The sequence below is a fragment of the Citrus clementina genome, unplaced genomic scaffold (genome assembly GCF_000493195.1).
Source record: "Citrus clementina cultivar Clemenules unplaced genomic scaffold, Citrus_clementina_v1.0 scaffold_2, whole genome shotgun sequence".
Classification (NCBI taxonomy): Eukaryota; Viridiplantae; Streptophyta; class Magnoliopsida; order Sapindales; family Rutaceae; genus Citrus; species Citrus x clementina.
Window position 1 is genome coordinate 25,916,556 of NW_006262688.1, and position 16,031 is coordinate 25,932,586.

The following is a 16,031-nucleotide window of genomic DNA, read 5'->3' on the forward strand; positions in this document are numbered from 1 at the left end:
ATGATTCAAAAGCACTACTGCAATAAAAGATGATAAGAAAAGATTTTTTTTTTTCAAGGTTCTCTTTCAACTGTCAACGAGTAAGTTTGTCTGTGACTTTGAGCTATACAAACAACCAACATTTATGAATACTATTCATATCTCAAACAAAAGCCGACACTTCTCTTCACAAAGACAAACTCAAAACATCAAATTCTTTTGCTTTAAAGATGCTACAAAGCAAAAGCATACTCAAATGAAACTACTGTAGCCAGAAGAAAGATTAAAAATTATATATATGATGGACGTTTTCACTTATCTACCTTTATATCTGAAGAGAAGTTGGTCACTATTTTCTTGTATCCAGCTTTCTTCAGATGAAAATTCATCCACCTCAGTAAAATCTTCTCTGGAGGTAGACTCATCAACTCTTCCACATCCTGTTGTTTGCAATATAAAAAGGAAACTTGTTAGAGCAGAACTATTAATAAAATTCTGAGCATGCCGATTGTTAAACAAAACAATACTGCTGTTGAAAGAAGAGAATATTACCTTGCTATCATCAACCAGCTGCAGCAACTGAGGTGTTTTCTTCAGGTTGAGGTCAGCCAGCAATTGTATCTAGAATAGCATGACAACAAGAAGGTCAAACAATATCTAAACTAACAGAAAATGGTTCTGCAGTTTGCATTTCTTCAGCTTCATGGTTCCTAAGTCCAATGAAGCATTCATTAACTCATTGTCAGCTAAATGTCAAATTAAGATGATAAACATAAAAATGTTACCTTAATGATTTGGGAAATCACTCCAAGAACAAGATGACGCTGAAACAAAACAATAAAGGATATCAGCTTTAATGATCAATAGAATTGCAACATTGAATTATTAAGCATAGTGACAACACACAATTCAAGTCAATGAAATCATGGCAAAAGGGAAAATTAATTAAAAGGCATATACACGTACCCTTCCCTCGATAAAATCTTGGGTCCCTATGTTAACTACAGTACATCCAATAGCCTTAGCAGAGTTCAGACAGAGGGTATGGTTTTCATTTCTTTCCCACGGGTTAAGCAACCTCTTTGTATTAATAGCTCTTTCATCAATTGTACCAGGAACTGCCACATTGATAAGCTTGCTGCAGGACAAGAATCAAAAGAACAATTAATAAAATCATCAAAACCTTAACATGTCCAATCAACAAAAAACTTCTAGTTACCAGAGAAGAACTCCATCCTTTACAATCTCGAAAAGATCATTAGATGAAGGATCAATTGGGAGGTATTTATTTAGAAATTCATCCCCTGCAAGGTAATTATTGATATGTGCAACATAAGATGCTTTTTCGGATTCGCTAATGGTGTGAAGCAATGTGGTGGTTGCAGCCTTGAGGAATGCAGACGAGTTCTTGGCATTGCTTCCTGTTCTTGCATTTGCATGCGCTTGTAGCTTCAAATAAACCTGTACCATGATTTCCAACACAGGTTTCCATCTTTAACGTTGCAGATAGTAAAAGAATTTCTACTTAATAAACAATCAAACAGATAATTTTTTTTTTAATTTCACCTTAAACACAAAGAAATAATTTTATAAATAATGTTTCCAAAATCCAATGACAGCGTTTTTTAAAAAATAATAATAATAACTCTAGAACTCGCGAAAATTTTTTATATACACTATCTGATTTGTTGTCTGCGTCAATTGCAGAGGATTAGATGAAGTGCAAAAAGATGACTTGCCTTCATCGACTCTGAAGAGCAACCGACAAGATGATACTTTCATTCACAAAAGCAGGAAACGAAATCCAAAATTTTGATTATAGGAATAGCAGATAAGCGGAAAGAACATAAATCAACCTCCAAAAGTATGGTGAAACGACACATCGTCCAAATAGAAGGTCGGTGAACGAATGATCGAGTAGACAGAAAAATCAGAGGATGGCATATGAATATCAATCATACCTTCAAGAAGAGCTCGAAATCAACCTCATCTTGTAGGTCACAATGATAATCTTGAATCAGCGAAGCTCTCTCTTCTTCGCTGAGATTTTCTCCGACAACTTTCAATCTCGACATCTTCGATGCTAAATCGCCTACCGTTAGCTTTCCACTGTCTCTCCTCATGCTCATGAACTGCAAAATTTCATATTTTCTTATTCTTAAACATCTCAAAAAAAAGATAAAAACAATGGAAAAATAAAATGGATGAACTTACGTGAGTCTTTAAGCTCCGAAGCTCAACCTGCGTGAACTGGTTTTGAAGCGATGGATCTGATACAACAATCCCTACGTAACCTGACATTTTGCTAATTTCTTTTTTACAGTTTTTTTTTTTTTTGTTATTGTAACTTAAAAAAAAAAAAAAGGATTCAAGTTCTGCAGCGGATTTGATTTAATGTGAAAATGCGATCTCTCTTTCTTTCTATCTTTCAATTCTAATAGCTCCAGAGTACTCTGCAGGTGGAGCAAAGGCTTGCGAGTTTTTTGAATTAGAATTCAAATTATGACCCTTATGTCCCCTCAACCTCAAAGTGATTTATCTCTCTGTCTGAGTAGGAACCTGGGCCCCACTCCACACTTGGGCTGGGCCACATTTCATAATTCAAATTATGACTAATTTGTCCTCGAACCCGCTTTCTTTTTTTAAAATTTGAAGAGTATATAGTTTTTTGTTCTAAATTTTCATGTTTTGGCAAACATACGTTAAAAAAAAAAATTGTATGTAGACTATACGTAAATTAATAAAATTTTCAAGTGCGAAAGACAATACAACTATAAGGAATATAACATTATTTTGGATTGCTTGAGTTAGAATTTTCATAATGCGAGGGAAAATAGAAGTTGAATGTATAAATTTGAGTTTTTATAGGATAAGTATCTTCTTAAATATTAGTGAAAATACATTCTCAAGTTGATTTTAATAACTGTATTATAAGTGTATGTATCTAGATTAAAATACAATAAATTTTAGATTAAAATACAATAAATTATTATTTTTTGGATAATATAGTAGTAGATTGTGACCAACTTTTAAAAGGGGGAAAAAAAGGCATTTAATAAGGAGAAGAAGAGAACCACTTGGGCTAACGAGTAAGTTCACAAATGTGAGGAAATGGGTTCGAGCCTCTGCAGACGCATTACAGGTGTTTAATTTAAATGTTCTTCCTTGGAACCCCAGAACTTGAGTGAAGGCAGTCTTTCTCCCAGGAGGGGAGTTGACGTCTTTTGAATATTTGAGAGGGTTAAAAAATCTGAGCGGTGCCATATCAACTTTGATGTCAACAGGTCTCAGTACATATATTTGTATGATTGTACATATCAATTATACTCTCATATAATATGAGTTGTAATTTGAGTAATAATCTCATGTCATAAAAAAATAATAATAAGGAGAAGAAGAGAACTATTTAAAGCCTAAAGACTAGTATTATTTTGAATTTCCTTAACTAAAAATTACAGAGTAAGTAAGTTACTGCATTGAATCGCTTACAGGGTAGATTCATTAATAGCATTAATGGAGGTTGGTCATCATGCATTAAATATTTTTGGTAAAAAAAATTAGGCAAAGGACAAGGCAGTCATTCAATACAAGATGATGATTTGGCCATTTTAGGAATTCTGAGCCCCACGTGAAAGAAAAGCTTGCTTGCTTTCCAAAAAGTTTGAGTTGATTGCAGGGACAGATTACAGTAACGGTCCTTTTTTGTGATTTATTTCCTTTCACTTGAAAATCCAATTCAATAGTAAAAAAACAAGGTTTGGTAAGCTCTGTTTGATAAATCTTTTCTTCAAGTTACTACAAACACACTAACATAATAATTAAAGAAAGAATTACCCATTTCAATGGAAAAGCACAGAGACAGCAAATGCTTTTTAGCTTAACGCATGGAGAAAGCAAGATTTACGGCCAAGAAAAAAGAGGCAAAAGTAGCATCGGCAGGCATAATTCACATGGATGTTATGACCTAAATTTAACTTCAATTCCCTTGTTATCAACTAAAAAGAGGCATATGAGTGGGGGGACCAGAGGCAAAGGAGATAGAGATATCGTATCAGAAATGGAGGTGTTTATGGTTTTAATAGATAGGATGTGATTCAGTTTTACTCATTATATTATTGAGATAAAAGCTGCTACCATAACACAGATTAATCGAGTTTTGACCAACTTTTTTCGCTTTCAAAGTTACAGTAGACCCAAACTTTTTTCTTAATTGAAGAGATTTGACTTTATAATTAGAATGAGAAGTTTCTCAACATTTCAGCAGCAGATTACAGCCCATATATCTATACGAGTGAATGATGAGTAATACTACGGTGCTTCGGCTCCTTTATGCACCGAATTTTTCATTACGCTCATTAATTTTTTCATACAAGTAATCATCATATTTTTTTATAATTGCGACTTGAGAGACGAAGGTTCTAAAGTCGGCTCACGTCACGTGGACAACATCGACTTGTTTATTACTTGATCAAAGAAGCTCATGGAGAAAACCAATAGAAAATAAATAGAGAGCATGAGGGGGGCAGCTTAGGCAAAGGCGAATAGTGAGGCCCAGTCAGTGATGATACGTAATAACAAGGAGGTGTGGTGACAAATCCAGGTCGGTGGGAGATATATATATATATATATGTATGCATGTATCTATATACACATTTTGCTTTACCAGAAAGGCAACACTCCTTAAGGCAAGCAACACAAGAGGGCTTGTGGGGAAAAGCTCTTCTAAATTATTGGGGGAATATGCAGCATCCTTGCTGTGTTTGCTTCTACACCTCACTACATTCAAATCATTACAAAGGTCTACACCGATCCCGAAATATATCACCATTGTTATCGAGTAGGTCCCTAACCCACATGCCATTCCACTATTGTTAACCGGACACTGAAATCTTCATCATTGTTAGCTGATTTAGGATGTAACTGCAGCATCATTTTGAGAGTTCATATGGGCTTCACTCTTTGCCATCATTGAGGACCTGATTAGGGATTTAAAAGATATTACAATGCACATTTCATTATAAACCAAGATGTCGGTGAACAAACATTAAATTAACATATCTACATATGTTTAACAGTTACTTGGCCTCGTTGATGTTAGCCAAATACTTCACGTCTTTCCAATAGCATAAGACGATTAAAATGGGGTTAATAATGTAGTGAAAAATTTACCACCTGTTAGAATGCTATTTCTTGAAGAACTTGAAGTGTCTTCTGATGGACCTGGATGCAAGATACAGAGAAGAATGGGTCACACAAGGAATGACGAATACGACTAGTAAGTGAACAGATTTTACTGAGAAGCTATTCAACCTTAGAACTTGTGCAGACAAAATGACACTACGTTTTGGTTAAGGGAGTTGATGAAGAGGCAATATTAAAACACACAGGTGTCCAAGTTTGTGAGTTCATCAATTAATAAAAAACATTCTCTTAAACCCGCCAATTATATTGCAAAAATATTTTCACAGAAAAACAGCAGGTCCCGAAATAAGTCTCTATGTACAACAAAACTTTTAAAAATATATATATAACAAAAAGTAATTAAGCAATCGGGGAAGACTACTTAATCAAAAGGAGAGACAAGGTTATAGAACAGTGTCAGGGGAAACAGTAGTTACCCATTCAAGATGTTGTGCTGTAATGCCAGGGACATTTCCGGAGTATATACCACCTAAGACCTGCAAGTCCAATAATAAAAGTTGGTCAGTTTTAATCTATCCTTATCTACTAGTTGTGAAGACCATCGTAAAAAAAAATTACTGAGATGATCAGAGGCCCAAACAAATTAAAGCAAGAGACAGTGACACTTTATCTGCTAGTTGCCAAGATCACCATCAAAAAAGAAAAAAAAAACAAGAGATGCAATATAGCCAACGGCAGTAATAAAGTGATTACCTTCGTTACAGTCTCAAGAAACATTCCAGGGCGCACAGGAAGAGGTTTCTTTCCAGTAACACTTCCCTGGGGATCATAACAACATGATCATAAAACAGACCATCATAACACCAAGAATTGGGAAAACATATTGACCTAATATAAAGATAACACATTTCAACTAATGGCGAAAAAGTACACATAAGTCATATCAGGGATGAATCCCACCCTTCCTGCAATTCCACTGGAATTCCTATCAGCAGAGGTCTGATCACCGACATCATTATCTGCACCTTCACCTTTCCCTAGCATTACATTTTTTATCATTTCCCCAACAGTTTTCCCAGGCTTCAGAGCCACCAGTTTGGTTAAGAAGTTCACCTGAATTATTGAATTGAAGTGAAGCCAATGATCAATAATAAGAAGAATATAACAACACTCACGCATAGATTTAATCAAGATGAACAATAGTTATCAATAGTATACTTAAAAAGTAAGAAGAGTGAATTAAGGAAAATGAGAAACAGCCACATATAATTGATATAAGTCCTATAAAGGCAGGGATAAAGACCTCAGATTCGGGAAGTGTATTAAAACCACGATCATTCCGTTCATCCAGTATTCCACCTCCCATCATGTTTCGAGCTTCCTCTCTGATCAAAACAAGCCGTGCAAGTAGCTTTCTATCCGGAACAACTGGTCGAGTTTCCATTGTCTGCATAAGTTTCAAATCACAAGAGAAAAATTGGGGAAAAACATAATGAAGACATTTACTGAACCCATAATTCGAACAGCCAATTGAAAAAAATGTGTTCGCTGAACTTAGAGTCAATGGTAGAATGCTTGATACAGAACAAACTTTACATGACTTCCAACTAAAGACTCTCAAACTGTAAATTTTGAGCTACATCACTAGCTCTTCCATGATGAATCTTTATTGCAACAATAATGATTAAAACTCATTTTTAGCAAGCTAACTTACATTTGGTGTTAAATGTGATGCATTTTTCATATTTATCATTGTACAAATCTTCACATTTAAATGCCCGATGAATAGGCTAACCACTTTCTCATTTATTTTGTTATTTGAGCATGCAACAAACAAGGAGGTATTTAAATTGTTACTCTTGTCTAATTCTTTTGAACTCTCTGCCTAAATTCTACTGCTTCAAGAACCCAGACATCTAAGTCAGAGCGGTAGTCCTACAAAGGAAGATTCAGGAATGCCAGTAAATATCAGCAAACAACTGTAATTAATGTGATGAACTCAACTGCCTATCAGGAAAAAGGGATTTCAATTTATATTCCTGAGATGCAAGGGGTAGAGATTGCTAACGATCATGAAAGAGAGTTGTAACAGCAAAAAGAAGAAGTTTTAAAACACACAATGCACAATTTGAAATATGCAACAATGGTATAACTTATGAGAAAAGAACAGAGTAGTTTCTGAATTAATTACCTCTAGCAAGTCATCAGCCTGGTTAGCTATATCATTGAGATTTGCACAGGGAAGATGAACTTTGAGCCCATTCTCACCTTTAAAGATGCCCCCACCAGCAGCCACTCGGCGCATCAATTCATGTCTGCTATCTTTTTGGGGAGTTCTGCAGAGAAGGCCAATCACTTGAACCTATACAGAGAAATCAAATTATTGAATGCATGGGTTATAATTTGAATTAGCTTTCAAATCGATAATTAGAATATGTAACCGGTATACAGAAACTTCCTAACATGTGGTGGACACTTTTTGGTAAGATGTGATAATACAGTCTCCTTGACCACCTCCAACAGAGCCTTGCGCTTCAGAGGCAACAAATAAACAGTCAAAAACCATTTCTAAGTTCCAAGTAATCATAAAACTAAACAAAGTATATGATATGTGTCAGCAACAAAACACAGAGAATCATTGCAATGACTAAAAACCATGCAAGCAGGAAAGGTGACATGGAAAATACGACTTAAATCATGCATAGAACAGGATGTTGTTTGTCAACCATATTCTAATATCAGTAAAATGGCTATGGACCAGTTCCTTGAAAACATAGCCCTAATTGTATATGTCCATCAATAAGGAAGTCCACCCGTAAAGTTAATAACAACTCATACTCATACAACTTCCATGGTATGAAACTTTCGTTCTCAAAAACTTTCAAAAAAGTACCAAATTGGAAACATCTTCCAATCATTTTTAAGCAGCTACAGAAGGCAAATAAGGACACATAATAAAATACCAATCAGCCATAAAGTAGGAATAGCAAATATTGTTAGAAGAAGACGTATAATTTGCATTCCAGTTTACCCTGAATACGAAAAAAGTACTCAAACCATATGATTTGGGTCGTTAGCCTTCCATTAAAATTACATTAAGAATGTTGAAAATCGCAGTTTCAAGCACTATACATGAGCAAAAATTATACCTTATCATCTTGGTCATTTTCAGCTTGCTGGATCATGTAATCCAGAGCCATCATAAAGCCAGGCTCCATCTCATCAACTCTTTTACCTATAACTCCTTGCGCCGTCAATTCCACAGCCACCTCCGCAGACGCTTCATCCATGTTCATATTTTCCAGCTGTAGCCACATATTATAAAGACAGAATAATTCGTTTAATTGTTCATTTTTGGAAAAAAGAGAATTGATTGATGAGCTGAGAGTAATAAATGAAAACTCACCAGCGTAATCATCTCTTGAAGCACAGAGGTGACTTGCTCACCTCCTTTGAGTATAGCTTCGTACTGGGCATTATTCATTTCTTGGTCTCCATTTATGTGTTGCTTCCGTCGGGTCCTGTCAGTTCTGTCTTGCAAGTCCAGCTCTTCATCTGGGAAACCTCCACCCACTACATAGCTGCTGCAAAAGGTCACTAACTGATTCTTCTCCGTCGGTTGTTTGAGTTGCCGTTGACACAGCTGCTGATTGTGTTGAGATGTGAATGAAATCCAAGAAGAAGCGAAATCATTTGGAGCTGTAGAAGCTAAAGATAATGGAATCAACCGGACGGACGCCTGCAACATTTCGTAACTTGCTACTGCTCCCGGGGTTCTGGGTTTTTGGGTAGACAACAATATAACATTAATTAGTTAAGACAGTGAAATTATCGTTTAATTTTCTTTTGAAAAAATAAATAAATAAACGACGTCGCTGAAGACCAAACAACGAGCTCGTGATCAACCCGTAAGTCGATTAAGGAATTTACAACAAAGTCCCTAACCAACCAAACACGGAGTAAAAACTAATAAGGTTTGAAGGCCGTTAGGAAAACAGAAAACTGCCCCTTTGATTCTCCAAGGCTTAGTTGGGAAAACGATTTCACGTTTTTGGGTGAATATTCCGTTTCCATATGCTTAGCGGTAGGAATTAGGAAGTAGAAAGAAACGGTCACCTCCTCCACTTTAATCCAGGGTTAACAATGCCAGAGACGAGCGGCTTTGAAAGAGTTGAGGAATAATGTTGATACCAAATCGGGGGAGACGAATCGTAGGGCTTGTGAGTGGGGGCTTCTTCGCTGGGTACAAAATGTCTTCTTTTATGCGCATTAGTTGATTTAGTTCAAAAATCGATAATTGCAGCCGCCGACTGTCGGAGTATAATCCACTACCACATGGTTAAAAGTCATAGGCAGTGATGGTAAATTGTGGGCCAGACCTTTTTAAGTTTATGCCCAAATTCAAGTTATTGGTAACAAGGCCAAGGGGCCTAGTTCGAGTATGGATAAGCTTAGGCTTCAATTAATTTTTTAATGAAGTTAAAAAAACATTAGATTAAAGATAGTTATCCAGTATATAAGGTATGTTTAAGAATGAGGTACTGTAATTTTTAAACTACAGCAGTTATGAAGTAAAAAATACGTATGGGAGTAGAAATTGAGAAAAAAAAATTTGTTAAGCTGTCAAAACCTAACTATAAGTGTTACCAAACACCTTAGTAGATAGGCTTTGACCGCCTAACTACCTGACCACATTCTCAAACAAGCTAATAGTAGTGCAATAGTTAAATACATAAGATCTTACCAACCAACATAATAAACCACAAATACTAATATCGAAAATAAACTATTTTAATATTTGCGAACCATCTTCTTCTTCATCTTTCAATTCCTCACTAGTAAGTTTTTCTCAAGAACTCCAATGAGTGTTAAAATAAATAGTAAAGCAAAAAACAATTAGTAATTGATTTTGTAAAGAATATATTTATACCTTGACTAGCTCATATCCAATGCTGAGAGCACATGATTGCTTCCAACATGTTTAGGTGCAATCTTTACAATGTGGACTAAAGATTCTAACCCCTGTACTAAAAGTAGACTCCAATGCAAGAGTTGTCATAGGCATGGCTAAAAAATCCCTGGCCATCTCAACCAAAATTTACTTTTTTTCATCTTCTACATTGTAGAACACCAAAGTTCGAAGTAATAGATTGACAATTTTAACTTTTGTTCATCCTCCAAATACTTATCAAAATCGGACTTCGAACTAATAGGTTGACAATTTTAGGCTGCATATACATCAAAATCACCCATATCATCTACATCAACAAAATCAATATGAGATTCGTTCGAAGAAACAATATTTAAGGTAGAAGACTCATCGAGAACACTGTTTCTCGCAATTGAGGATTTGGCCTCATAATTATTAACCATTTCATCACAAAGCTCATGCACTCTCTTAAGTTAATTTTAAAGACCAACTATATAAATCTTTGGATAATAGTAATTAACCAACACCATCTTGTATCTCAAATCAAGAATAACAACTATGACCAATACCCCACTAATACTTAAAAAAATCTTCCCAATACTTCAAAAATTTTTCAATCATGTTATATTGCAAGAACTTATGATGTTTGCCGCCCCTTCAATAAAATCCTCATTTTACAAACCACTGAAAAAAAAAATAGATTAGCTGTGGGGGTATGTTATACCCAAAAAGATTTCAATCTAGCTAGAAAATCATCTCAAATAATCCAACATTTGCTTAGAGAACTCCTATTTCTCACTACTAAACAAACACTCATATTGTGGCTCAAGTGCTTGCAGTTGAGAAAAAATATATTTGTACTTCACTCCAAGTTCAACCATAATGAAAGTAGAACTCCATTTAGTTGGACGATCAAACCCAACTTTTTCACATTTGTTATCTGTACTTAACGTGCAACCAACTCAAACTTTTCTAGTTGTTTTGGCGACGAATGCCAAGAAGATACATTGTCTCTAACATGTGCAATATCACTCTCAATCATTGACAATCTATCCTTCACAATTAGAGTCAAATATGAGCCACACACCATACATCAAAAAATTTACCACACAATATCATTGTCTCAATTGACAACAATCCCTTCAATCTATCAACCATTGCTTCATTAATGGAACAATTATCCAAATTAACCTTGGATATCCTTCAATCCAAATTCCAATCCAACAAATATTTTACTAAAATTTGGGGAAAGACAGTCAGTTATCTGTGGGGCTTGCACATAAATAAACATATTCATTAAAAAATAATAAAAATTATGCAAAGTTATAAAAGAATTATTAAATAAAAATTTTAATATTTAGTAAAGTAACTATCTCAGGATGTTTTGAATCCAACTCACGTATACTAGTTTGCATGTCTGTAATAAGCCACCCTACTATTATTAATCTCTAATAAATTCATTGCTTTCGCCTTTTCTGCATTATATAAACTAAATATCTCATTCTTTAAGGCGTTTCTAAAGATAGGTTTCACCAATGGGTTATAATAATCAACAATATCTCTCAATTGCTCATACTTGACAAACCTAAAAGGAAGCTCATTTTTTACAACCACTGGCAGCCAATGGATCAAATAAATTTCAAGCACGCCATTTTCAGTCCTCGCCAAGTGTTGCTTATTCAGAAAAACCTCTTTCAATGTTGGCTAATTAAAACAGTGAAGAATTTGTCTAGCAAGGTTATTCAAGTTACTGGTTCCTAATCCACAACTAAGGACTGGTCCACAATAATTGTATTTTTTCTTCTCTACCCCACTGACGTTTATCTTTGCGAAATAATCCCCAAAATTTAAGACAGCCCTCTGTTTTTTTTTTCAACTACGTATTCATTCTTGAACATTTTCTATCTTAGCAATCAGAGATAAATCAGAAGCATTTTCCATTATAATCCTACGTAAAATTAAAGCATGTAAAATATTAAGCTAATATAATTACACCACCAAACCTATAGACTACCATCAGCTTGCTGTAAATTCCAATATCATAAAAAAAAAATAATTAACCGAAATGCTAAGAGGGTAAGAAATCCATCGTGCTTGAAAATGTTACATGTTTTGATAATACTTTGACATATATTCAGAATTAACCATACAAAACGACCAAAATTGCAGAATTTCCACAAGTTGAAGAAAAAAAAAAATCAAAGCTTACTTAACGTCGAGTGGGTGGTGTTAGGTTTGCTGCTACCGCGTCGTATGGGTGCAAGCTGCCAGTGCTTGGTTTGTTGCTACGTCGTGTGGCTGCTACATTTACGTGCTGGGTTCGCTGGTTGGTGGTGCTAGCTAGCTGCTAGGTTCAATCGATGATGGATGGATCGATCATTGATGGCTGCAAATGTTGGGTGGGTGTTGGTTGTTTCTTTTTTGCTTTTGCTTGTGCTGTTTAATTTACGGATTGTTGGGGCTTGTGATTTCATGATTTGTGAAATTTGGTTGTTTTTTTTTTTTTTAATTTGATTTGATTTTTTAATTTATAAATCATACAGCCCAGACTTTTTCTATAAGCTGTTAACCAAGCTCATTAACAGTAGGTTTTATAATTTTCGGCCCGTATCCATTCCCTTATGTGGTACGAGCTGGGCCTACAGCCTATGCCCTGGACCGAGCCAGCTTGGGCTTTTTAACTTACAAAGGCAAACAAGTAGTAACTGGTCCGTTTGCTACGTGGCTCATTCTCAGATGAGAATACAAATAGTTTCGTCCCTCAAACTGTCAAGCGCGGCAAAGCGGCCGAGTAAAGAAATTAGTTGAACAAACAAACTCCAAGAAAATTGAAATGATAATTAGCTGGGGCAGTGAAAGAGAAAATAGAATATGACAGTGTATGACCAGAGGCCTAACCATATATGCTGCCAAAAAGTTTTGAAACACCCCTCGAAAATCCTAGCCAATTTTTTTGATTCCCGTGTCAGACCAGCCAATCAGTCATTAATCTTCAATATTTTTATTATATTCAAAAAACCTTTTCTTTTTTCCCAAAATCACCCTCTCTCTCATAGTAATGTCATCCATGATCAAATGGATTAAAACCCCGAATAGAAAAACAAACCAAGGAACATTCCCACCAATTAAAAATTCAAAAAACCCAAATAAAGTTTTATTATTTTATTTTCCTAGCGAAACTGGCATTCTGTCAGTCAATTAACTTCAATACAGCAGTTGCAGTGAGTGAACTGCTGCGCCTTTGCATCTATTTTATTTTTGTTGCTTTTTTTAATGTAATAAGTTTCTGGGTAAATGGCCGGTGTTAATTTCGAGTTATTTATTTAGTCAGGGCTATTAATACCAAATTTAACATATGATAGAAGATGGGCGGGTGTACTGTCACGCTTCATACATGCGAGAGAACGTACAATATGTGTTAAACAGTGTTGCACTGATGCGATGGTTGGAGTGTGCGACACGCCAAGGGCATTTTTGGTAGAGGGGCAAAAAGCCGAGGGATACGAGTGACAGTGCAGTGGCATCATCAGTAAATCATTCGAGAAAAAGGGGTATTCTGAAACCGAAAAAAATTTGCCACAATTTCCGTTTTACCCTTGCTCGTCCCAAACGGTTCCGCTTCCCCGCTTCTATAAAATCCCCCTTAACACACCCCACGGAATCCTCATTTCGTTTTATCTTTTCTTCTCTCTCTTTCGTTTTCTCTCTCTTTCTCTCTCTTTCTCTCTCCTAGGGTCAGGTTTCTTTCCTTTGTCTCTAGACTCCAAAACTCTCTCGCTCAATGGCTGATGTCCAGGAGGTTCAGAATGGAGCTGCGCCGGAGAAGGCTCCTGCTACCGTGGCCAGCTTCACGGGGATGAAGCCGCAGTTGCTTGTGGAAGCACCGAAGGCTACTGACGCTGTTCAGTTCTACAAGACCGCGTTTGGTGCCGTGGAGATCGGCCGTAGCGTGGAAACCAAACGCAAGGCTGAACAGGAGCTCCCACTCATCTCCTGCGCTCAACTCGAGATTGCCGGCTCCACTTTCCTTGTCTCTGACGTTTCCGGTGACTCTGCTGCGTACGTTTCTTGAACACTGAGTTTGTTTATGTTTTTTTTATCAGATCTAGCTTTATGCTTAGAGTTTAATTGCTTTCCGTTGTTGCATCTTGATGTTCTTTGAACATTCACGTACTTGAATCTGTACGTTGTTGCTCGACTGTTCTTTTGTCTTTTGTTTTTAATTTTAAGATCTGTTTAAGTGCTTGTTTTGTACTATTTTACTTGTTGGCTTGGCAATATTTTGTATAAAATACATTTAACATTTATTTATATATTTTCGCTATTCTTTCCCTGTGATTTTTGTTCTTGAATCTCCCTTGTAATCAGATTTTTGACCTTTAGTTGACTTTGTCTATTTTCTGGATTTTTGTCTTGGATGTTTGGCTCATTATTTTTATTTATTTACGGTTTTGACCAGTGCACAGACCGTGGGGACCGGATGCGTGCTTTGCTTGGAGACCGAGGACGTGGAGGCTGCCGTCGCCAAGGCTGTGAGTGCTGGAGCTGTTGCTGAGGGTGAGCTCGCTGAAGGCAACGGCGCGTGTTGTGGAGAGCGCGTGGGAAAGGTCAAAGATCCTTATGGCTTCACTTGGCTCATTTGCTCCCCGGTCAAGAAGTGCGCTGGCGTGGAAGCTTAAGAGCCGCCTGATCTGATCTTTAGATATTGATCTACTATCACATAACTCTCTTTTGTCGTTCGTCTTTACTGCTGTGGGTTTATAGCTCTAGGCTCTTTTAGTATTTCGGATATCTTGATGATATTGCTGAACGTTGATCGTGATGATGGATGTTTTTGATTAATTTTGAAGGAACTGACAGCTGGCAGTTATAGACTTCTTGCTACTCTTATTATCAATTTATCATCTTCTATTTTGCTAGTAATATCATCATTAATTCTAGTGATAACTATCCCTTCTGTGTGGAGGGTAAGATAGACTTTTAAACGTCGTGGTTGTGGATAGGGTGGTGGTTTATTGTTGTGCCCCGTGGTACAACAATAACATACATCTTTTGCGTCTGCGATTTGTTTAGTCTTTGTTTATTTTATTTTATTGTTTCAAGTAATGTTAAAATTTCTTCAATAGTCGAGGAATTAGGGAAGAAAACATTGGGCAGTGTAACTGTCAGATTTGGGACGAGTCGGTATGCAACACGTGTCCCCGATGCTACTATCACTGTAGCGCAGCATGGGCATGTGTCAATTGAATAGACAGCGAGTTGTCTTTCTGCGGGCCCGAGATTTTAACAGTTAGGGGTGGGGCACTCGTGAGCGTTTCCAAATTATTTGTTGGATGATAAAGATTTGTTCCCCTTTAATTCAAGGCAATTCCTAAGTTGTGTTTGAGATACGGCCGGTTGTTTTTACGCGATGAATTGAAATTTAAACGTTGAGAAATAATTTATACGAAATGAATAGTGTGTGGACTTGAATTAGTTTAGTTTTATGGGTTTTAAGTTATATTAAATTTAAATTGAATTAGTCACAAGTTCAATGAGTTTAGTTCTGTGGGCTACAAGTTACATTAAATTTAACTTAAGGGAGGTCATCCATAAAAAAAAAAATTAACTTAAGGGAGACCTTTGATTGAGTGCCCATATTCAACGGTGATAAGGGCGGTCAATTCGGTGTCAATAATTTTGTAGGGAGGAATTCAAAGAGGATATTTTAACGTAACATTTTAACTAGATCACCTGTTCATATTACAAGATAGCACAAAGGATAGAAATATAGGAAATAAGGAATATGTGATTCACAAACAACATCAAGTGAAATGCTTATATTGTGTTAAGTGTTTATTTCGTATAGCTTATTTAATGAGTATAAATATTTATTTAATTTTATAAATTCTAAATATTTATTTAATTTTATAAACTCTTTAAAAAAATTTATTAATTGTTTAGTTATATTTTTTATTGGGAAAATATCCATCGTCCACCT

The 16,031-nt window shown here is 35.9% G+C and overlaps 3 protein-coding genes across 6 annotated transcripts in view; 1 reads left to right on the forward strand and 2 right to left on the reverse strand.

Moving 5' to 3' along the window:
• The window catches only part of LOC18052574 (fimbrin-2), a 4,959-nt gene extending 2,486 nt beyond the window's left edge, over positions 1–2,473 (reverse strand). The window contains exons 1-7 of the mRNA XM_006447932.2: positions 2,194–2,473; positions 1,941–2,111; positions 1,199–1,440; positions 946–1,117; positions 765–803; positions 532–600; positions 303–419 (exon numbers count right to left, since the gene is read on the reverse strand). Coding sequence (XP_006447995.2) covers positions 303–419; positions 532–600; positions 765–803; positions 946–1,117; positions 1,199–1,440; positions 1,941–2,111; positions 2,194–2,280 — 897 coding nt within the window. The 5' untranslated portion in view covers positions 2,281–2,473. The remainder of the gene's footprint in view (positions 1–302; positions 420–531; positions 601–764; positions 804–945; positions 1,118–1,198; positions 1,441–1,940; positions 2,112–2,193) is intronic.
• Positions 2,474–4,580: 2,107 nt separating this feature from the next.
• LOC18052576 (protein PEP-RELATED DEVELOPMENT ARRESTED 1, chloroplastic) lies at positions 4,581–12,552 on the reverse strand. Of its 4 annotated transcripts, none has more exons than XM_006447935.2 (10): positions 12,261–12,552; positions 8,528–8,897; positions 8,271–8,426; positions 7,585–7,653; positions 7,313–7,483; positions 6,425–6,568; positions 6,082–6,234; positions 5,875–5,940; positions 5,598–5,657; positions 4,581–5,199 (listed from the first exon to the last, which is right to left on the reverse strand). In XM_006447935.2, exons 2-10 carry the CDS (start codon positions 8,867–8,869, stop codon positions 5,155–5,157), a joined length of 1,206 nt encoding a protein of 401 aa, XP_006447998.1. In that variant the 5' UTR covers positions 8,870–8,897; positions 12,261–12,552; the 3' UTR covers positions 4,581–5,154. The 4 variants fall into 4 exon arrangements, with proteins under 4 accessions (XP_006447998.1, XP_024047376.1, XP_006447999.1 ...); XM_024191608.1 differs by lacking the exon at positions 12,261–12,552 and adding an exon at positions 9,238–9,408; XM_006447936.2 differs by lacking the exon at positions 12,261–12,552 and having other exon boundaries at positions 4,581–4,955; positions 5,152–5,199; positions 8,528–9,407.
• Positions 12,553–13,720: 1,168 nt separating this feature from the next.
• On the forward strand, positions 13,721–14,974 carry LOC18052577 (uncharacterized protein At5g48480). The gene is made up of 2 exons (XM_006447937.2): positions 13,721–14,110; positions 14,511–14,974. The coding sequence occupies exons 1-2, from the start codon at positions 13,833–13,835 to the stop codon at positions 14,728–14,730; spliced, it is 498 nt and encodes a 165-aa protein (XP_006448000.1). The 5' UTR covers positions 13,721–13,832; the 3' UTR covers positions 14,731–14,974.
• The last annotated feature ends 1,057 nt before the right edge of the window (positions 14,975–16,031 follow it).